This window comes from Anarhichas minor, unplaced genomic scaffold (assembly GCF_050575085.1).
Source record: "Anarhichas minor isolate MPS153535 unplaced genomic scaffold, ASM5057508v1 ptg000007l, whole genome shotgun sequence".
Lineage (NCBI taxonomy): Eukaryota > Metazoa > Chordata > Actinopteri > Perciformes > Anarhichadidae > Anarhichas > Anarhichas minor.
The window spans coordinates 14,809,373-14,832,392 of record NW_027466453.1 but is presented as its reverse complement, the minus strand read 5'-3'; the positions used below and the strand labels follow the sequence as shown (position 1 = coordinate 14,832,392).

General features: G+C 43.2%; 2 protein-coding genes across 2 annotated transcripts; both read left to right on the top strand.

The window, feature by feature from the left end:
* Positions 1-333: 333 nt before the first annotated feature.
* On the top strand, positions 334-862 carry LOC142937675 (methionine-R-sulfoxide reductase B1-A-like). The gene is made up of 3 exons (XM_076080727.1): positions 334-388; positions 464-580; positions 750-862. Exons 1-3 carry the CDS (start codon positions 334-336, stop codon positions 860-862), a joined length of 285 nt encoding a protein of 94 aa, XP_075936842.1.
* A 10,887-nt stretch (positions 863-11,749) lies between these two features.
* LOC142937665 (heparan sulfate glucosamine 3-O-sulfotransferase 6-like) lies at positions 11,750-22,403 on the top strand. The gene is made up of 2 exons (XM_076080716.1): positions 11,750-12,264; positions 21,782-22,403. Exons 1-2 carry the CDS (start codon positions 11,756-11,758, stop codon positions 22,401-22,403), a joined length of 1,131 nt encoding a protein of 376 aa, XP_075936831.1. The 5' UTR covers positions 11,750-11,755.
* The last annotated feature ends 617 nt before the right edge of the window (positions 22,404-23,020 follow it).

Genomic DNA, 23,020 nt, shown 5'->3' with positions numbered 1-23,020 from the left:
GAGTCTTCTGTTCACTTCCACACTGATCACCTGTTTTCTTTACCCACTTCATATAAGTTATTGTTATCCATATTGTTTTTATGTTTAAAACACATTTTGGCTGACTAAACAGTACATCGACGCTGACTCTCAGTGATGTAAACACTGCCATCAAGTGGAAGCAATGAGAACAAGACGAGACCTTAAACAAGGAGGGCAGAGCTGCTGACACTTGAGATCTGCACCTGCTGGTTTCTTCCGGCTAGAGCCGAGTGACTCTTTGTAAACATACGCGTCAAACCACAGAGAAATCACGTTGGTTTTGAAGACACAAAGACATTTGAAATGGATGAAATGTCATATTGCTCTTTCTCTGGTGGAGAAGAATTTAAAAATCACTTCCAAGCCGGTTAGTAAAGAAGCATGAAGTCCCACCGTAGTGAAAATGAGAGTCCGTTCATTGACACCTTTTCTTTCCTCTCAGGTATATATGTGTGCTCTGAATGTGGGCACGAGTTATTTTCCAGCATGTCAAAGTTTGAGCACTCTTCTCCTTGGCCAGCCTTCTCGGAGACAATCCACGAGGACAGCGTCTCCAAACACCCTGAAGCATGGGGACCGCTGAAGGTAGATTGCCTCTGCAGAAGTAGCCCTGCTGGATGTTTGTTGTAATACTAAATGGGATTTACTTCAACACTGTACCTGTTGGTAATCATTTTATCTATAGGTTTAGATCACTGATTCAAACTTTCTGTGTTTAAATATCCCAGGTCTGTTGTGGGAAGTGTGGCAATGGATTGGGCCACGAGTTCTTGTACGACGGACAGACAGAGGGGCTGTCACGCTTCTGAATATTCAGCAGCTCACTCACGTTCATCCCTAAGAGTTGAGTCTATGTTTCCCACATACAGTACACTGCACACTTATCATGCACCTTTTGACATCACTTTTTGTTTTGGGCCTCTTCCACAGAAAAGGTTGATGTACAGAAAGGTGAGCTGTGAAAGAGCAGGACGTTTTTTTCTGCTGCTTGAGGTGAGGACAGTTGATGAAGTGTTGCGGGGCGAAGCCTAATGGAGCTCCGGGGCACTGATGGACGGTGGCCTCACTGGGCAGCAAGAACAGACCGGCCTCAACCACTTTAAAAAAAACAAAAACAGGAGCACAGAGACAAACACAAAAAACGCAACTACGATCCAAATCCAACCACATTACGTTTTGCTGCACAGAAACACTAATCTTTATCGTAGCTCCCTTAAAAAGAGTTTAAGGTTCAGTTATAAGTATCACAGGGTAAGTCACATTGTTTGCACGCTTCACTGCACCACTCTGGATCTGTGAAAGTATGTTGGAAACACTGTACTTCCTATTCCTCTTCAGAAGTGTAATGGCATTTTCCTATCAGTTGATGGTGCTATGTGCCCGAAAAACACATCTTAAATGTTCTGCAACTCACCTAAGTATTACTTTGTGGACATATTTTGCTCTCTCCGGAGTTAATAAAGAAGACTTTCCCGCTATGAGAGCTCCATGTATTCAGAGCACAAACGACATTACTTCATGGGGCCTTTTTTTTGACGATGCTCTCGATTCACTTTGAATATTTTCCTCTTTCAATTAAATGTACTCGAGTAATTGTAGAGGATTCCTAAATCCTGCCTGCAAAAAAACCGAATAATGTTTCACATGTAACAATGCTTTTGATTGATCATAAAAAGGCCTAGTTTGTTAATGGAATTTTGTTGCTAAAAATCCACTCATTACAAGTACAGGAAATATCTGAAAAGCATGTCGATAAAATGTGTTCACGCGTTCCAGACCTAAGAGTGCTCACTGTTTTTCTACTCTGCAATGTTTTCCAGATAGCCGCTTCTTGGCTTGTGGAGTGGTGGAATTATAAACAAAGCGAGGATGTGGGGCTGCGTTCAACAGCTCTTGTGCTGTTTAAATGTCTGGGTAAGAGCAGGTGTGGATCTGCCTGTTTCAAAGGCTGCAAGATCAGAGGGGGAGATGAAAGCTGCAGTCCGAGGCCGAGGATTAAGAAAGGAAGTGCAAACATTCATAGATTGTAATGATGTGTAGTCGTACAACATTTAAAGCAAAGACTGTTTTGTGCATTTGATGTGATGATTTTCTCTGTAAGATCAAAACTCAGAAGGAGCAGCTGTTGCAAAAGTATTGTTTCAAATTTCACTTTGCCTCAAGTGATGATGGAGTAATACCTGCACAAGGAGGGTATTACTGACTAGGGTGTCTTTGTCGTGGATTCTCAGTTGTAACGCCCCACACACAGCTGGCACACAGACTGACCTGTCCTCAGGGGTGACGTCTGGTGAAGGAGGGTGAAGGAGGGGGGCAGCGACAGACTCAGACAGGGACCACCACACAAAGATAAACCAGATGTGAGAAATGAGAGATGAAGAGGAAAAAGGAAATTGGCAAAAACACGGGACTGTAATTAGAGTTCGCTATCTGCGAGAACACCCTTTCTGGCCGGCATCTGAGCACAGCTGTATGGCCAAGAGGAAGCAAACAGGAAGGAGGAAGTGGTAATCCTCTGATAGAATCATGAGACAGACTCGTAACCGCACTTTTCCCTCCACTGACCTCTAGGGCCCATCCTGCTCGAGAGCACATCCTTAATTACATTAAACCGCTACTACTCCAAAGCCTTCCCCAGTCCCACAGGCCGAGCCTCAGGGTGCAACTTAAACATGTGTGTGTGTGTGTGTGTGTGCCACTGACTCATTCGCAGGGACATCTTGTTTTAATTACAACGTATATGAGGCCTGTTGCTTAGATGTGGATGTTTACGGGCACTGCACCTGCTTCTGTTTTGAGCCACAGAGAAAAGTGTCTCATTCCGTGTCCACACGCCATGACATTATATCCAGTTTCATCAAGGTAGCATCCCCTAAAAACATCTGCCATCCAGTGGCTCTGATTCACTCACTACAGGAGCTGTGATCGCATTGTGGGAGGAATTACGCTCCTTGAATGCGTGACTGTAACAGAAATAGAGAAAGCTTCTTTCATCAGTGAGTAGTGTGAGTTACTCCGCTATAATGTGATGTCTCCATCCATACATGGTGGGGCTGCCCTCCACATGTTAAAGGCCACATATGTTGGCCAAACATCTGCCTGTGTAAGGATTAAAAGGATAAACGAAGCTTTTATACTTTGACACTGGAATTTGATATGTGTTCTGGATCAAATAGAAAGTTCTGGAAGCTCAAGGCACTCCAGTCGGGGATTGTTGTAATTCTGTCAGGACAACATGTGGTTGAAGGAGATGGAGCTCATGAAAACCCAAATAGAATAGAATAGAATTTGCTCTTCCTCTCTGAAAGGCCCAGCAGTGAACCGCAACGGGAAATGTGTAGTTTACTGAGCATATAAACAGATTTTATGCAGTGTGTGGGTATATGAAATGCATATCTTGACAGCCTGTGTTGGTTATAAATGCCGTAGATGTGGAATGAGGAGTAATAAAAACACAATTACACTGAGGAAGAAACAATGAAAAACCACAATTTTCTGTTCAGTCCAACAAAATGTCAACAGTTTAAACATGGGAGGGACTGCGCAGCGCAGCAAAGCCAAAAAGCGCCCCGTGAAATCCCAAGTATGAGGGCTCCCAGTAAAGAAATAAACAATGAGAACTTTCAAAGATAGTCTTCAACGGCTTCTGCCGCTTTGTTGTCACCTTTATCACATGATCACATTTCTGTTTCTGAAGGCCACCAGCTTCAATAACACAGAGAGGATTTTGAACATGCGTATTTGCAAACATCGCTCACTATCTGCACTGTGATCTACTTAAGAGATAGAGCCAGAGACAGCAGCACAGGTTGGTCTGAAAGCTTCAAAGGAATACTTGAGGTGTGTGGCACTGGCATTGTTCACGCAGATCAGGGAGAGGGGGGGGGGGTTCCTTATTCTCTGGGACTGAGGGATAAGAGAGATGGTTCAAAACAGGAGAAGAAGACAGGCTGATTGTGTGCCCACATGTCAACATTGATCCCACCTTGATCACAGAGCTTTGAGAGGCCTCAAAGGTGGGCAAACTGCGGACAAGCTGTGTGCATATACTGTCAAACAACTGCTCTCTTCTACTTTGTGTTTCCTGTGTGAGTGTTTCAGAGAGATCAAATAGAGCCTCAGGTAAAAGTGTGCCAGAAGCAAAGAAGCGTTTATCAAACGCCCCGGCGTCTTCAGAGTATGGAAATATCAGGACGGTTTTAGATTTTGGCTAAATGATTTAAAAGGAGGCTCGGCTCACAGATAGTCGGGGCGGTGATGGACTGTGGAAAATGCTGTTTTTGTGTGTCCACAAATGTCAGAGGCCTTTGACGTCTGGAGAGGTTTATGGCACGCAAAAAAAAAAAAAAAGTCTGACAGAGACTGAACACTAATAAGTAGAAGAAAGTAATTACCTCAGTCTTTCCCTGGGTACGGTGCCACAGAACATCTTCCCGCTGCCCACCCAACCTCTTCCCACCCATGCACCCACCCACCCTGCTAACCCCAGCTCCCTGCTATTTACGGCTGCTCATCCTCTGTCATCTTGGTTAGTAATCCCAGTGTGTTCCATAGGAGACAACTGCAAGCATATTTATTCATGCCCTTTTTCCTATGTGTGTTTGCAACGTATATGTACATGTCAGTATAACATTTTGTGAACTCCCCAGAGGCCCCAGATGGGTGGTCTTAATAGTCAAAATTGCTGCTTTGGTCATGCTGATTGTTAACTTCTGTGCAGAAAAATGTTCAGAAGTGCCTGAGCTCTTTATTCTCCTCAGTGATTATAACCCAATCAGGGACCTATAATCATAACCAACATTATGAGACAGTTACGAAGGTGTTCCGACTCAAGTTCTTCCCTGCAGATGTTTGCTTTTTTTTTTTAATCAAACACCATCAAGTGGTGGGGAAAGAAGAAACGGTTATGGGGAGAGATAATCTGCCAGAGCAGGCCTCTATCTGTGCTTTTGTGAATGGTGTGTGTTTGTGTGCATGCGTTGTATCCCAACGTGCCCTTAAAACAATAGTTTGACATTTTGGGAAACACACTCGTTCACTTTCTGTCGGAGAGTTTGATGAGAAGATTGATTCCACTGTTGTTTGCTCGTTAATTATGAAGCCACAGCCAGCATGGCTCTGCCTATGCTAAACGTCTGCACCGTATCCACCAACAATGTCTATCTATGCCTTTAAAGCACATCTAGCCTCGCATTTTAACCAAAGAACATTAATTACCGGATTCAAATAAAGCATTTAAATGTGTGTGTGTGTGTGTGTGTGTGTGTGTGTGTGTGTGTGTTGGTTTGTTTAATCACATCTGGATCCCCCTCGTTGTATGAATGAGGGGAATTCCACATACCTCTCCAGCTTTATGCCCCTCAGCACCTATTATACACTATTATACACACAGATGCGCACTGATTTTATCTTTTCATAGAAACTCCTTAAGGTAGTCAACATTAGAGCCAGCTATCTTAGCATTTAATACCCGCTTTTATATATCAAAAATAATCCTTGAAAGCATGATTAATATATCTTCAGCATCAACGTTTGGCACAGACAATCTCTAACGCAACACATTTGCACTTTATTCTTTTACTTTTGTGCCAGAAAAGCAAATACCCTCTAATCTCACCTGTCAGTCACTCTGAAGTAATTGTTTCTCTTGATCCCTCGAACTCTCCCTTTTGGCTCGTCAGTGTCCCGGATTTGTGCGGAGAACACCGTGTTACGCTAAACACTAAAGACAGTGAAGATAAAGAGTGCACTTTGTGTAGTTTCCTCCATATCTCAGGAAGTGAGTGATCGCTTGGTCAAGACAGAATCCAAATTAATTTTGAATGTATTTTGGGGAAGTCCACGGAAAAGCCTCACTGCTATCATTTGGACCAGCAGCTCTGTTGTGTCCTTTAAAAACACAGACCTCAAAAGCCAAAGTGAGACCAGATGAGAGCTACAGGAAGGAGAGGAAGATTTGTGTTTGAGTGTGCGTGACGTGTGTGTGTGTGTGTGTGTGTGTGTTGGTAAAGGGGTGAAAACCGACGAGGTCAAAGACTCAGAATACATTCCCACAGGAATGAGGCTCACACACAACCCAATGTGATTATTAGCTGTACGACAGTGAGGGTGTGGTGGGGGTGTTTTAAAAGTACACCACAAAGTTTAAAAGTAACAATTCACCGTTTTTCAACCAAAACATAGGCTGGCAAATAATCCCCTGCAAAACTGCAACGAATCGTCTTTACAACTAATTATTTGTACAATTGTCATATAATGTGTTAATTAGTGTAGTTAGACAGATGTTGCTTCCTTTGTGCAGAGCTGGGCTAGCTGTGCCCTCTGCTTTAGCTAAGCTAAGTGGCTGCTAGCTGTGGCTACATATTTAGCATACGGACGTGAGTGGTGTCGATCTTCTCAGTTACCTCTCGGCAAGAAAACGAACTATAGAAATCACCCAATGTCTTAGAATTGTTTGAGATTACCTCCAATCATGCCAGTTACTGTATTTGGTTTAAATGGAGCTTTGGACGACTATAAAACACACATAATGCCGTATTTGTCCAAGCAATGTGACCATTTTACACAGGAAGATATTTGAACCAAACTTAAATGATTCAGACTGAAAAACATCAATCCCTAAAGTGAAATATCCAATTTTAAAGTTAATTTATCTCCCACAGGCATGTTTTTTTCCTGGTGGGTCACATATTTGCTCCACTCCTGTCCCCTTTGGCCAAAACAACCGTCAGCACCCTCACTGATGGTTTGCTTGTTTGAGTCGCACATGATTTTGCATTCCTGTGAAATGCAGACTGGCCCCACAGGGTAGAAGCCCATCTCCTGTTTCTGCAGCATGAAACAGTTTGACACACACAGACACAGACAGACACACACACACACACACACACACACACACACACACACACACACACACACACACACACACACACACTGGCCTGCAGGATCTCACAGGACAGGTGATACTATTTTAGCAGACCTGACTCAACGGTGAGGCAATGGACAGAGCAGGTTATTTTCTGTTTTCCTTTATGATGACAGCTCTCTTTTCTCACAGTCGATGTGACAAGTTGGAATTCGAAAAACATGGGAAACTCCAGGGAGTGGAGAGACAAACTGCTGTGGTTTTACACCAGTAATTACAGTCAGTTCACACCCATCTGATGAATGTTTTTTATTTACAGAGATCGTCCAGGTTTGACTTGTTTACATGAATGAACGCACAGCTCCCAGTTAACTAATGAGACAGTCTCCCAGTTGCTCGTTCACACGCATCTCTAGCCCGTCTGATTGTTTCGAATAAGACGAGTGAGTGTGAAAATTAACGAGCACTTCCATTTGGGTGGCGGTTCTGGCCCAGTAACAGTAGCACAGTGTTCGATCCAACCGTCCGTGTCAGTGGAGCGCAAAGATGGAAAGAAAGTTGTTTTCCACACACGGGGCGGAAATAGATGGTGACAGTGACACATAAAAGGCAGTGCTGTGGTTTGGAGCTGACGTCATGGCAATCAATGTTCAAGACGACAAGGCCTTTCAATGAAGGAAAGCCACATGGAGCAGCCCACAAGCATTTCAGTAAGTAACAGTCTGGGATTGGGTACCACAAGTGGAACATGTGCACGCAGACTGGAACAATAGGCCCCCACAGGCACATCGAAGCATGCATAACACCCTCAAGGAATAAAAGTCTCTGCACGCATATTCACAGACTTCACACATACAGTCAGACACACGCACACTGCAGCTCAAAATGCTTCACCTTCACGGCTCTGTCAGATTTGCAGCCACATGTCTCGGTGAATCCCCCGAAGTGAGCTGGGAGTCATGAAACTGTACACTGAACTCATCACGGTTGTCTCTTTGCTAACCTCTTTCTCACTCCGTTTATCTCTCGCTCACACTCGTCTTCTGTCATGAAGACACAAACACATACAAGCACACGCAAGTTCCCCTCACCTCCCTCTTCTCCTTGTGCCTCCGCCCTTCCCAACACACCCACAATCACTTAGGAGCCAACCACGATCCCACTGTTCACCGCAGAGCTGCGGATTAGAGAAGAATGCATTTCCCAAATGGTCTGCGGCTTGTGCGATGACATGATCGTCATTCAGTTTAATTCTCTTTAGGTCCTCACTCTCCCGATTCCACTGCTAAAATCAAGCAAAGAGAAGGTAAATAACAGTTTAAAAAAAACATGAGGCTCTCCTGCGCAGACTTGCTCCCCGGAAAGGCATTTTGTTTTTTATTGCCAAGATGAAAGACACATTGAAAATTGTTCTGTGCAGCTGGTGTGGCGGTTGAGGAGGGCTTGCATGCATTTTTGTTTATTTGAAGAATATCTGTGGGCTTGTCTCTCTATACGTGTATATCAATTACATTAATGAACCTCCTGGCTTTGGGTCCTTCCCAAATCGAACCTTCAGGAAGTTGGAATGAATTGCAGAAAGCTTTTCCTCCACTATAAATGACTCCCATGTTGAACTCGAGGCGTTATGCGGGTCTAACACTGTTTAATGCGTTCAAGGCCGTTGACAGTTGTTGCGTAAGCTCCAAACATCCCCTCCTCTCAGATCTTTAGTACATTCATCCTTTCAGTGATGTCTCTATAAAGCTGCAGGGCAAGTCTGGAAGTTCTCTTGCAGGCGAAAAAGATCGACGCACCTGTGCGAAGGTGGTGGGACGCGACGCTGGGATGAAGAGTGGGAGGAGAAGAGGAAGATGTGCGGGGGGGGGACATTGGATGGAGAGATCAGAGTGTTGTTGTTGTTTTTGTTCAGCCCTCCGTCTCGTCGTCCATTCATCATTCTAACTGACTTTGCTTAGGTTTGCAGATGAAAGTTTGGGAAGGCTCCAGGAGAAGGTGGGGCATCACAGACGCTTTGTTGTTGGCTTTTGTATTCGGTGAGCCTCCCTACCTGAGGGCTCAGCCATTGAGCATCTAACATAACAGAGAGTGTGTGTGAGATCCTTTATTCCTTCAAAGTAGCTGCACTTCAGACACCACTGTGAACATTAAACTGATTTGTTTTTGGGATAATAACCACATCCCCGCATATAACAGTAGATCTAACAGTGGGAATGTCCTCTGGTATTGCCAAAGTAGCCAACATCCTCAATCTGGACTTCATTAAATCTCATTCCAGACACAAATAAAAGGTTCCATTTGTAGGAAACTACAGCCATACCTCTGCACCGCTAAATGCGTATCTCCTGGGCGGTGGTTTCAATGATCTGTCATGATGGCTTTAAGGAGAGTCTGCCGGGTATCTTGCGGCTATTGCAAATGGCCGACAGCTTCTTCCTCATACTGGAAATTACTAAATGAGAGTGGAACATTCTGCTTTTGCTGAGGAGGATTTCTAATTTGCTGTAATGGCTGACACATGTACACGCCATCAGCGGGCCCTCTGTCTATGGAAATCTGTATCAATGGTACACGCAGGGATGCAGCAGCGCACACCTGAAGGCACCACGGTTGGAGATGTAGTCTTGACTGCAACAAACACCCACATGCATGCATAAACGCCTACACGTGAAGGAGAGCGCATATCAACCTCCACAAAGATGAAGAGAGATACGCACACAAACACATGGACAGAGAGACTCATTACGCAACCTCAATCCTGTACATACAGGCACAGTTCACAACTTGTATGTCGTATTTGTTTCCTCAACACTGCTGCCGCCTGTTTGTTTCTTTAATCTCGTTGTTTATATTTCTGGGTCCAAACCTGTCAGGATAACTCCAACTAGAGCAATTAGCGCGAGGGAAAAGCAAATAAAATGTCTGATGAAAGCAAAGCCTGGATCCTGACCTCATTCTGACTGAATCTGCCTCTAGCCAGCAGACAGTCATTTCCAAAGCTGTGAATTCCTCAGTGCCAGGCTGGCCTCGCTTTGGATGGATTTACAATGGCTGTTTGTGCTTCAAAACATATCATTATTCTATATTTGCCTGGGTCATGTCAGAATCCGCTTTGTTTGAGCACTTTTTTTTTTTTTCCAAACTGGTTTCACATCTCTGAAGACCAAAATTGCAATCACGGGCTTTGTAATGAAGAGTTCGTATATTCCCTAAAGGAACAGTGTGTATAGGGTTTAGGGGGACTTATTGGCACAAATTAAAATAATGTTCTCATTAGTGTGTAATCACCTGAAACTAAGAATCATTGTGTTTTCTAGAATGAGCCCTTCATATCTAGGGAGCGGGTCCTCTATTTCATAGTTTGATAACAGTCACTTCCTGGAGTTCTTTCAATTTTACACTTACACAAAGTGTTAATAAGTGAGCTTTAGAGGTGCTGGTAGGGTAGCTGTTGCATGCTTCCAGTCTTGGCGGTATAGCTTCATACATTTATACAGACGTCAATTTTCTTCAAGTTTTTTTAAACAACCTTTTTTTTTCCCTCTCTCTGAGGATATAGATCAAGAGAGCTGAATAAACTCTTTAATTTAAACTTTAAATTTCCCAATTAGCAAACACAGTAACTTTGCCAGACTAATTTACTATCTCTGTCTGCTGTCTGACACATACTGCGCCCCAGGGCTGAGTGTGTAAGTGTGTGTGTGAGTGTGTGCGCCTCTTTCTCAGACAGATTATCTACCTCAGTTCCCCTCTACCTCTCCTCACTCTCTTTCCATCCCCTCGTCCATTCAAACAGCTGCTTGCTGTGTTAGTCAGGTTCAAAGTCTGAACTCCATCTCAGGTTCAACCTCCATCTTTTTGCCATGAAGAAACTCTATATACCTGCTCTGGCTTCACAGAGTCGAGGGAACATCCCGGTACTGATCTTTCCTGTGCAGCCCCTAAGGTGCCACACTCAGCCTCAGATACTGTATTTATGCCACAGAGCAGTCGCAGGGGCCCCCCTCCTCGCTTCAGGCCTATTGTTTTGGACGTTTGTGTCGGGGAGACTTGTCACTGTGTCGACTATGTGTTGGTTCAGTGCAGGGAGAAGAGGTTTTGGATAGACATCCTCGGGGGCTTCTCTTATTCACAGAGACATCTATCATATGGGTTCAAAGGGGCAAGGAGGATTTTTCTCTGCAGGGTCATCTTACATTTGTAAAACATTGATGCGCCTGTAGCTCATAATAAAGTACTCAAGATGTGTTTTTCATCTTACAAAGCTCCACGAAAATATATAAATAATTTTAGACATATTTAACTCACAGACCGACCATAAATAAAATCTCCCAATGGGGTTTTTAGTGCGCATCAAGTGGTTTCTTTGAAATGATTTATATGCTAATAATGCGTAAATGTAATTTATGTTATGAATGAAAAAATATATTTGAATGTGTTTGCCATATAGAAATGAAGGAGCCTCTACGTCCCCATGAAGCATGTGTATCTATAGCATGGAGGAGGGAGGGGTGGAGACGTGTAATAAAGGGCGTAGGAAAGGCAGAGGAGAAACCTTGAATGAGAGAATCTGGAGACCTCAGAGCGCACAGACAGAAGGCTGGAAGTCTCATCTGACTGCAAATCAACGAGTCCTATTTAATGTCAAAAACTTCCTTCATTGACGGGGATTAAATTCTGTCTTTTCTGACAAAAGAGACAACGATTATGAGGATATTTTTTGACAAAACCATCATCCCACTGAAGCTCTCCAGTCTCCATGTGAAACCTCACTTTTGCGCAACAGGTTCTGGGAGATACATTTAATGTAGTAAGAAGAAGCATGCTGTCCCCGTTCTGGCCCTTTGACACCGAGCAGGAGATCAACTCATGGGATGTAGTGGATGCAGAGTCAGGTTCAACTTTGGCAAGGTGCTCTCCAAAGTCTCGGTGTTTTTTACCATGGTCCTGATCTTCACCTACTTCTTCTACTGCCTCACCGGATTCTGCGATTCGGCTCCGAGAACTTTATACAGCCAGCAAGCTCCCGACTATGACATTCTGGACGATCACCGCCGAGTTTCGCCGCGTCTCCTGCCGGACGCACCGTCTCACCGGAACCGCACAGCCTCCGAGGACGCGGCGCAGGTGGAGGCGCCGGGACAGCAGCTGCCTCTCCAACTGCCGGACAGCGCGAAGGAGAGCGCCGAGAGCAACGGCATCCCCGTGTCCAACACTTTCGGGACCAAGAGGTTTCCGCAGGCGATTATAATCGGCGTGAAGAAAGGAGGAACCCGCGCCCTGCTGGAGTTTCTCCGCATCCACCCAGACGTGAGGGCGGTCGGTGCCGAGCCTCACTTCTTCGACAGGTTTTATGATAAAGGACTGGAGTGGTACAGGTAGGCAACGCACAAACAAACACATGCACACGCAAGTTGCCTTTTAGCTCATTTTTGGCAGCGAATTAAAAATTATGAAAGACAGTAGCAAATACTTTTTTTTACACCTCTCCTATATGTATAATTGTTATAGCATAACTCAAAATAAAGGCACACAGGGTCAATAGCATTTATCTGTTGTAAACATTATAGACTGACTATAAACTCGACGTGCATTGTGTCCCAAAATGACAAGTTTTTTTTACTCTTTACAATAAATCTTTGGATACCATCCCAGACAGAGATGATGTATGGCAGGGTGAAGGGTCAGATGAAGTGGTTTCACCTGTGCAGGAGTGCTGATGTCTCCTGTCAATAGACCGATGTATTCGGATCACCACATATAAGCATTTCAGGGCGCCAATATTCTCCCCGCATGCTGGCACTGTAAATCAAAAAGTCTGGTGGGTTCTCTGGGGAGCAGTTCATCATCTTGACAGTCATCTAAACACCATTTATACCCGTCACCGGGGCATCCAGTATCAACACTTTCACCCTGTTCTGAGTGGGAATCATGCAAACAGCATAGTGATTGCTCTAATACGTTTTCCTCATATAAAGGATATACGCCTGATTGATATACTTGAAGTGTAGGACTTGGCTGCGTGCCACAGTGACGTTGCACATCAAATGTTCATCGGCTATGTTGCAGCGACAGCAGCTGATTTGGGATGACCAGGTTGACCAGAGCTATCATTTGGGTGTACTTAAAGGCCCTAAAGAAGGATTTTGGTCTGGATGAAGCTGATTCTGATCATCTCCAGATGTTCTACAAGCTCCCGGAGAACATCCCAGTTTAGCTCAAACACTCACCAGTGTCAGAATATTATCACTGACCTGCTGTGTGCATACTGTATAGTACTAAAGGAGCCATAAGGAGAGGGCTAGGTTTGACAGGATGAAGAGCACTTTGATGGCGCATGAAACTCGAAGGTGTAATTTAATCTTCTCTTGGATTTTTCATCCCTCTTAGCTGTGTTTTAACTGAGAACAGGAGGACACGTGGAAACACTTTCACAACTGATCATTTCAGCATGCTTCTAAGCTTCCTCTCTGTTCTTCTCAGTGCACATAAACACACACACACACGCATCACGTATTAATCTTTCACACTTCTCTCCTCTGCTGTAATACATCCTTCTCTCTTCTTTTATCAACTCTCTCACCGCTTTCTTTCCCTCTTTTTCCCCTCTTGTCTAGCTTCACTCCTCCTTGCTCTTCTTTAAGTCAAGAGGATGTCTTATGTTTTATGTGTGTTTCTGTGTGTTTTAATTAGCCCGACTGGTGCTGTAAAGCACGTATGCTTTAATACTGCAGTTTTGGTTGAAAGTAAGATCAGTCATAATAAGGGCTGCAACTAAAAATGTGAGCCCAAGGTGACATATTAGAATTGCTTGTTTTGTTTAATTGGCAGCATAAAACCCAAAGATATTCAGTTTACAATCATGTATGACAAAGAAAAGTAACTCATCTTTCGCTGGAACCAGCAGCGGTTTGACATTTACTTAAATAAAAATGAATAAAAGATGAATTGATTATCAAAATTTGCTTTCGTAGTTTATTTTCTGTTAATGGAATAATCTAACTATTAGTCAAGTAATTGTTTCACTTCTAATAATATATATCTCCAAAAGCAAAATAGAAGAAAAATGTGCAATATAAAATGTAGTTGTGATGCCAAATTTCCTGAAGCATTTATAAAGATGACAGGTTTGACTGCAGGGCAGGTGGTCCAGTTAAATCATTTCTGACGGGTGTGATCTTCTAAAAATACTGGTATTTTTTATATAGTCTGTTTCCTGTTTTAAGTAAACTTAGCTGCAGGTTGAGAAGAGTTGGGGGGGGGGGATTAACACAACAATGGCGACAGCAGCAACGTGATCCTGGGTGAAATCTCGGAAAGATGATTCCGTTGTTGTCACTGAATCCCAGAAATTGGGGGAAATCTGTTTGCTGTCATCTGCAGTGATCCACAGTGATTCCGCTGGAAGTCATGGAGCTCTGCTGTGTGTGTCAGTGACAGCAAGAGCTCATCCATGTGGAACAAGCAAGGCCTCGTCAACTGACTGTCAGTGAACAGCGGGTCAACTCACTGTCACATCTGGAAACTAACATTGCACACACACACACACACACACACACACACACATACGTTCTCCTCTGATTCGGTACGAGGCTGCTCTGTTTGACAGGCTCTAAAAAAGCAACCCTGAGCTTTGTGCATTTTCTTTTGATGAAGTTCCCTCCTTCATCTGCAGCTCTGAGGTCAAAAGGGTCGTATCCAACGATACATATGCAGACAAATACGTCACTGGATCATTAATTTAACCTTAGTATAGCACCAATTAACTTACACTGCCTTATTACTTTATCGACATTCCACTTTATGACATTTATGACCTCTGCACGCTTGTACTTCAGCCATAATTCATTTTAAAAAAGCGTATTCAAATGCATCAAAATCATAAATTAGTTGAAAATGTTGTAGACGAGTCATTTCAGTAATAAAGACATTGAACCTTTGCCAACGACACATGATTCCACTTTAACATATCTAAGAACAATTTGTGCATTGTGTGGCCACATGTCTTGGGCGGAGTAATGAGCAGAAAATAGGCGACTTCAGCAGATGGATGAAAGCCGTGCATGGTCATAAGTTGCTGTCAGATATTGGCGATCTCCATGCTGGAGACACGTCACAGACGAAGCAATGCCGCCCTGTGCATGTTGCTCCAACAGCATTGTCTTCTTTGAGACAAATTTAAGCATCATTCATGCGTGTTTTCCATTGCTTTAATCTTGAGTGATCTCTCTCTCTCTCTCCACCGAGCCCATCTCTCCATCCTCTTCTCTCCTTTGCATGTGTGCATAGAGCCCATTACAGCAATGGAAAAGCCACAAATAGTGCATTGAGAATCAAGCAGAGATTTAATTTCTGCGTTGTTTTATGGCTTGAAGGGGACTTCATGGAGTGATGGGTTTCATATGGGACTCGAGAGCCGCCGCAGAAAATTGAGAAACCTCAGCTTTTCATGGCACAATGGTTGTGATTCTCACGGCTTTGTCACCGTGATGTGGGCTGGAATGAGTAACTCTGTCTTTTTTTGTTTGTTGTATCTTCAGTTCCTTGATGACGTTAAAATGAAAACATTCGTTGTCGTTAAAAAAAAGTGATGAACAGTGTGCCCTTGGATCCAAATTAACATCCAAGAACACTAATAGCTATTCTCCATGTATTTCATTTATGGAAAGAAGCATTTCTGTATTTCCATTTGAGAAAAAAAAACACACCAGCCCAGAAGCACCATCGATATTTTGAAAGCTTGTCAATTGGCTGACCTACAGTCTTGACACCAAAGGCCATGCCCGATCGGATTGCTATTAAAATGTAGTATAAATCCTTTAAGGGCAGCAGCACAAGGGCAGAGAGAAATGACTGCGCTGCTGAAAATGACGTTGGTCCTTAAAAAGACATAGATTTTTGTAAATAAGGATACGAAGAGATGACAACAGGTGAATTACGCCGGTCTTTGGAATAACATATGGGGCGTTTATAGCTACTCAATATACAGTTTGTTAGATCAATTTTATCAGATGAGAAAAATGATGATCTTCCAAAATAAAGCCACAAAATCTTTTACCTCCTTTAAGAGCTTATGAGATTTGTTTATAAGTCATCTCAACACTGCATTCCTCAGATTCAAACACTTACCACGTCACTCTAGATAATTGACAGTTGAAATGGTAAAAGTGGACTCCAATGCGCATGGGACAGCGTTTTCCAGAGCGAGGGTGATTTTCCTGACACCTCATTCTGTGTGCAGCCCCGAGGCCATAAGTGATAGAGGCTGAACACGACTGATTGGTGTAACAGACCAGGAAGTGGTCTCTGTAGTGTTGAGTTGTATTGTGTTTTAATGGTGCTGGGTTTTGGCTGGAGCTGGTGTCTAGATGGTGTTATAGGGTTTGAACAGGCCCACACTCACACCCCATATGGTGGGAATTATAATAATTTCAGGCGCATTGTGATGCATTTCGGGGCGCCTGTAAAAGCTTTCCGTTGTGCCGTTTTTAGCTCCGGACTGCAGTTAGCTGGTGAAGAAAATACTTTGTGTCAGTTGTCCAAAGTGAACTGTTTCAGATGTGTGGTAGTCCTGCTCAGTTGCACAGATTGGAGTAACCAGTAGAAAATACAATGATATGGGTATACAATGATATCACCCCAGGGAAATTAAAAAGCAATTACTTTTTTATCACAAATAATCAACAATTACATGGTTTGAATGGATCCGCATCTAAAGAGCAAGTATGATTCTCATAACTGCAATAAATGACCAATACAGCTGCAATCATAATGTTCTGTTTAGCATCGGACTAGTATGAGTACGAGGAGTGGGCGTTAATACTTTTTGGGCACAAATTGTGTCCCTTGCATGCTAGTCTTAAAAACTGTCACGTACTGAAAGTTTGCCGTCAGATTCACAGCAGCGATACACGAAAAGATAAGAGAGCACTTTAGTTATTACAGTTTATCACGAGGGGACATGTGTACTAAATTGCACGGAAATCCATTGAGTATTTGTTGAGATATTCACTTAATAAGAGGTGGACTGACTTCATTTATTAAATCTAAAAAAACGGTTTTGTAGAAAAAAGCTTTAATGTGTCAAATGCTGAAGCCATTACTGATTTCCCCAGAAAAGTATCACCGACATCCTCCTAATTATGATTGGACCCTCATATGCCATGCAGTCACTAATTATCCATTGACCGACAAAAAGTATTTCATTTCTTTATAGAAAAGCCCACACACACACACATGTGCATGATTCTACCCCCTACCCAACCAACCACCCACACACACACACACACACACACACACACACACACAGTCAAATCCACTGCAACGGTATCCTGCAGTAAATCACCAAAGATGAAAATGTAAAACACTCTACTCCGTGGGAGTATAGCACTTCAGCTAACCTCCTGTTGAGAAAGACCTCCCCTACCTCCATAAAATCATCTGATAACAATGTATTTAGAATCTGTGGGTGGCAACAGTCTTTCTGCCAGTCATGTGGTTCCCCAGAGGGATCACTTCCTCTCTCTCTGCCTATGGAGACAGTTGACGGGTGTCTGCAAAAGCGCCGGAAATTCACCTCCAGATTTTAAGTGTTTATGTTGAGTATTTCTTTAGCTCTCATGCAGACTGCGTCGCTAGCTGTTGTGAAATATTGTTTATTATGCTGCACAGTGTCAAGCCCGTCCTCAGGCTATACGTTTGCCTTTTACACACGTTCATTTTTTGTTTCTTTCCAACTTCCATGGCGCTTTTAGGCCTCGTGACTTGCTCAGGTTTCTGTTTAGACAAAGAACACATAGACAGAATGGCGGCATTCGCCCTTAGTATCCCACAGACAATGATGACTCCTCTTGTGTGTGTGTGTGTGCGGGGTCTTGGGTAGTATCACACTGGCAGTGTCAGCAGCGTGTTGAAGGGGTCTCATGTAAACCAGCATGCTTTATCCCTGCAGTGCACCCAAGTTAAGCACTGGTTTGGCATTTTGGGAAATACAATTACACACTTCCTTTGCGGAGGGTTAGATGAGAAGGTCGATCGGTATCAATCTCCTCATCTAACTCCCAGCAAGAAAACAAATAAGCGTATTACCCAAAATGTCAAACTATTCTTTTAAACTGCTCTATTTGCTCTGTGTTTAATTTTTATTTTTCTGGTCAGAGGAGAATGGTAGCATATGTTTCCTCCAGGCACGAAGGCGTAAACCGAGATTCCCACACTCATCCTGGCAGCCTGACGGGCCGTTCGTGGCCTTGAGGCTTCTTCTGTCACCCTCTGAGCACAGCAGCACTGCTGGGAAATGTTTTCCTTCAGCTTGTTGTTTGCTCTCCTCATTTTTACTGCCTTGATTTTCCGCAGCCTCATTAATTTCGTTTTTGTTTTCGAAAAGCGTCTGGACGTTGAGATGTCTGCCAGAGCAGAAGTCTCCTTCAGCAAGACAGTGTTTAGCATAGATGGTCCAGTAAACAAAAATAATAACCCATGGAAATTTAGATCAGGTTTTGTTTTTAGAAAATTACATGATAATTAGATTTTTTGGGGATCTTTTTGTCTGCAGTCAGTTCTGCTTTGTGTGCAGAATGCCTTTTGTTAGGGCGCTGCAGCAGATTGGTACAGCGGGAGAATCTCGGGCGCAGGAAGTCTCTTGGCCACATCCTTGTTGCCAGGGTTAGTATTTAATCTTCGTTTCCAGACTGCCTAGAACATATCAGTAGTGTAATCAGTGGTGTAGCACTTCAGGGAGGAAAAGTGCTACATCCTCTAAGCAGCAGGGAGTTCCAGACTAATGTGGCTAGTCAGCCACTGCTGGGCTAAATAGAAAACATCTTGGTGCTCAGAGTTACTCTTTCTGCCCAACAGTTACTGAAAGGCATTTACCTGATATATGTAAAAGATATATAACATAACAACACATTAAAATGCATGAGAAAACTGGCAAAAAATGAATCATTCCTGATTTGTTTACAGTTTCTCCTGAGACCACATACAGGAGCAGATTCATGATAGAAAACGGCTTTTATTGATTGTCTGATAATGAGACAGATTGTGATGAGGGAGATAGAGACCAGAGGACAGAGGGGGGGGGGGGGGGGCACAATTCATTAACTATTCATGAGTATGGAAAGACAACTTATGGTCAATTACTGAAGTGACACTTATGTGAAGGAGTGAAGGACAAATCGAGAGGAGTATGGATGAAAGAGGAGAGGACAGAGAGGGATACGTGCGCTCAGTTTCTCATCAGTGAACGCTGACACCTCCACGCTCACATGAGTATATGTGCACAAACACACACACACGCACACACACACACACACACACACACAGCGCACCAACACACAGTGAATAATCTGTCATAGAGACAGACGTATTGATTAGACACAGATAAACAGGGGACAGACAGGCAGCGATAGGCCATTTGCAGCTCTTGTAGTTGGATAATAATCAATTAATGGTCTTTTATTAGGGGGATCATTTAATGGGGGTGGATTAAAATGGCTCAACTTTAAGAAAAGGTGGAAACTCAAAACTTACACAGGAACGAGGCATATTTTTCCTCCTTCACACTCATGAACATGTGACAAATACTTTTTCATAAATACAGAATTACAGACAGCACACAAATTATAAACTATTTAATGCAGTTTTACCTTTTGCCTCCTCTTAGTATAGCTCTTTTTTATTCCACACTGTCGGACAGTATCATATTTGTGTTATGTTCGTGGTCCTCTTTGCAAACTTTGTATGACTGTATAAAAATGTGTAAATATAGGGAAGTAGGCTTATTGGCCAAAGTTAGATAAGAAGATCGATACTACTTTGATGTCTGTGTGCTACTTGTATGAAGCTACACCCAGCAGTTAGTTAGCTTAGCTTAGCACAAAGACTGGAAACATGGGGAAACAACTAGCTTTGCTCCGTCCAAAGGTTGCAAAATCTTCCTGCCAGCACCTCTAAAGCTCTTTGTCTTGTTTTGTTTAATTCTTACAAAAACCAAACTATAAAAACAACATGTGGCTCTTTTTTTTTTATGGGGCGCAGGAAGTAGCTGCACTGGGCCAAGAAATAGTCCGACAGGCAATCCCCCTAAAACCACAACATGTTGCTTTTACACTTTTGTTTTTGTACATACTAAACAAACCAGATACAAGGTGTTAATTAGTGAGCTTTAGATGTGCTGGAGGTGGATGTTGTTACCTTTGGACAGAGCCAGGCATGCTGGTGGTATTTCATATTTGCCATATAGTTACAGACATGTGAGTGATATCAATCTTCGCATCTAATCATCGAAAATGAAATATTCTATTTCTATGCATCTAACTCTTTTGTACAGGACGTGAATACGTATGTTTTCCAAAAGGTCAAACTATTCCTTTAAGACCTCTCTTACAATTGAAAATAAAGTTCTGTGGGTTTCACCAGTGTTAAGAGCTTGTGATGACTGAGCAGGCTGCTGCTTGTTGACGGGTTACTGTGCTGCATTTGACCACAGATCAAGAGCGAAGTTAGTGCAACCTGTAGTTGGACTTCTGACTGATGCTGCTTCTAACCACAGTCAATCGCTGCCTCGTGTACTTGTTATTAGAGTTTCATCAGCCCTGTTTTGCTCACACATTAAAGCATTGCCTGTCTCTATTTCTCTCAGATGGAAGATAAAGAAAATATACATCAGCAAGTCTAATTCTATGGTTTCCTTTTTATTAATCATCAAATCAGTGTTTGACCACAGACAATCTCGCTAGAACAACTGCCAAAATGGAAATCAATTTCCCTTGGAAAAAAATGACATTTAAACTCATCATTCGTTTGTCAAGCAAAACAATTTGTCTGTGAAATCCAAATCTACCACAATTTTGCCTCACGCAGTCCGTCAATGTCAAACAAACACCGGATCTGTCGAATACCGTGTTACCCACAATGCCTGTTTGCCAGATAGTGCTGAAGGTTTATGAGACAGCAGATGCGCGCAGTTAGTAGAGTAGAAAGGAAACAAACATAAGTGTAAGAAGATGTATCAATAGATTATTGTTTTGGGTTATATTGAGATAGATGGTATCACGATGCAAAATGTATCACTGCGCTATAGCAGCATCCGAGCCTTTTCACTGCCATATTATTCACAACATCTCTCCTCATTGCAGACATATGTTTAACACACTAGCTGAGCTCAGCAGCTTGCCATCCTGGTTGCACTTCCTGACTTTGGTCTGTTTGGTCTGTTCGGGTCCTTGTAGGAACCCGTAGGGGAGGTGAGGGGGGGGGGGGGGGGGCACTTTGCTCTTGCAGGAAGAAAGGAGGGGGGTGGAAATCTGTAGGAAATTGCTGTTAAGTGGTTCTTGAGGCTTTGTGGTTTTGTCTCATCGGGCCCATGGTGAGTGGATGGTCCTGCTGTGCAGGCCTTATATCGAGGCTCAAATGGGCTGTCTGAGGCCCTGGTACATAAACACACTACAGTGTATGGACCTTTAATCACACATCATCTGGGGTGCTTTAATGTTTTGCGTATATAATGTCTGTACGTTAACTCTTGATGTAATTTCCCTGAAGTCTCTTTGTGCCCTACATGTGATTACATTAGCATACCCTAATGGTGCAATTTCACAAAATATAAAGCAATAATGCTACTGTCACTTTAATCAACATCTTTATGTCAACAAATACAAACGTCTATGGGTCAGGAGTTGGTGGAGACCAAAATCAGTCAGTGTTCCGCTGCCCCAAGTTAAAAGTGAATACTGCTTTAGAAGAGCACAACATATGCGGAAAGCCAGAAGCACAACCAATCAAGCTTTTAAATCATCGAGCTATATTACAGTGTGAAACATTCTGCACCATTCTGCATGGCTTTGAGAGTTGAATCAGAATTCAGCGTCTGACCACTTTCTCCTCTTTATTCAGGAACCTGATGCCTCGGACTCTGGACGGCCAGATCACCATGGAGAAGACCCCCAGCTACTTCGTCACAAAGGAGGCTCCTAGCCGTGTCTGCACTATGAACTGCCAAGCCAAGCTCATTGTGGTGGTCAGGGATCCTGTGACGCGGGCTGTATCTGACTACACCCAGACACTGTCCAAGAACCCAGGCCTTCCATCCTTCCAGAGCCTGGCTTTAAAAAACTCCTCTACGGGTCTGATTGACACCACGTGGAGCGCTGTGCGCATTGGCCTCTACGCCAAACATCTGGAGAACTGGCTTCAGCACTTCCCATTGTCTCATTTTCTGTTTGTTAGCGGCGAGCGGCTGGTGTCCGATCCGGCTGGGGAGATGGGCCGAGTTCAGGACTTCCTGGGACTGAAAAGGGTTGTTTCAGACAAACACTTCTACTTCAACCAGACCAAAGGTTTTCCATGCTTGAAGAAGCCCGAGGGGAGCAGCAGACCTCGCTGCCTTGGAAAGTCTAAGGGCAGACCCCATCCCCAAATCCCCTCCGAGGTCCTGCAGAGGCTCAGAGACTTCTACAGGCCCTTCAACCACCGTTTCTACCAGATGAGCGGACAAGATTTTGGCTGGGACAGCTAGAGGAGATCCCTGTCATAGCCCAGATAAAAGCCACTTTTGACTGTTTAAATGCTCCACAGGACTATCGTCTCAGGGACGGGGTAGAGGAATACAAAGTCCACAAACGGACTCCTGCCACAGTGGACTCATCATGACATGCAGCAGGAGAACTGCCACCGTTTTGTTGGAGGATAGAAGCCGACGTGACACAGTGCTGCAATAATATGCAAGTTACACACATAGTTAATGGCTTAGTTATTAAACCATTTCCTTACTTGTATGTTAATGTTTTACAGAAGTTACAAACAAAGACCGTACCAATGGGAAAGTTAAAATCATTGCCTTTGAATATAATATTTTACTTCTGTTTATAAAATAAGCTGATATTTATGGTTTCTGTTGATTTGAAATACAACAGTTACATATTTCTTTTATGAAAGAAATGTATTTATTACACGACAAGACATAAAACTGAATATGTTTTTATTGACAGGACTTTGGAGAAAATGTCATACTCCATGATAAACCACTATGTCTTATTGATTATGTGCAGTGTTACTTTGACTGCATTTATATTTTCATTACATTTACTGTTTCCAAATGTCTTTTGAAATTCTACATATCTCAGTTTAATGTCA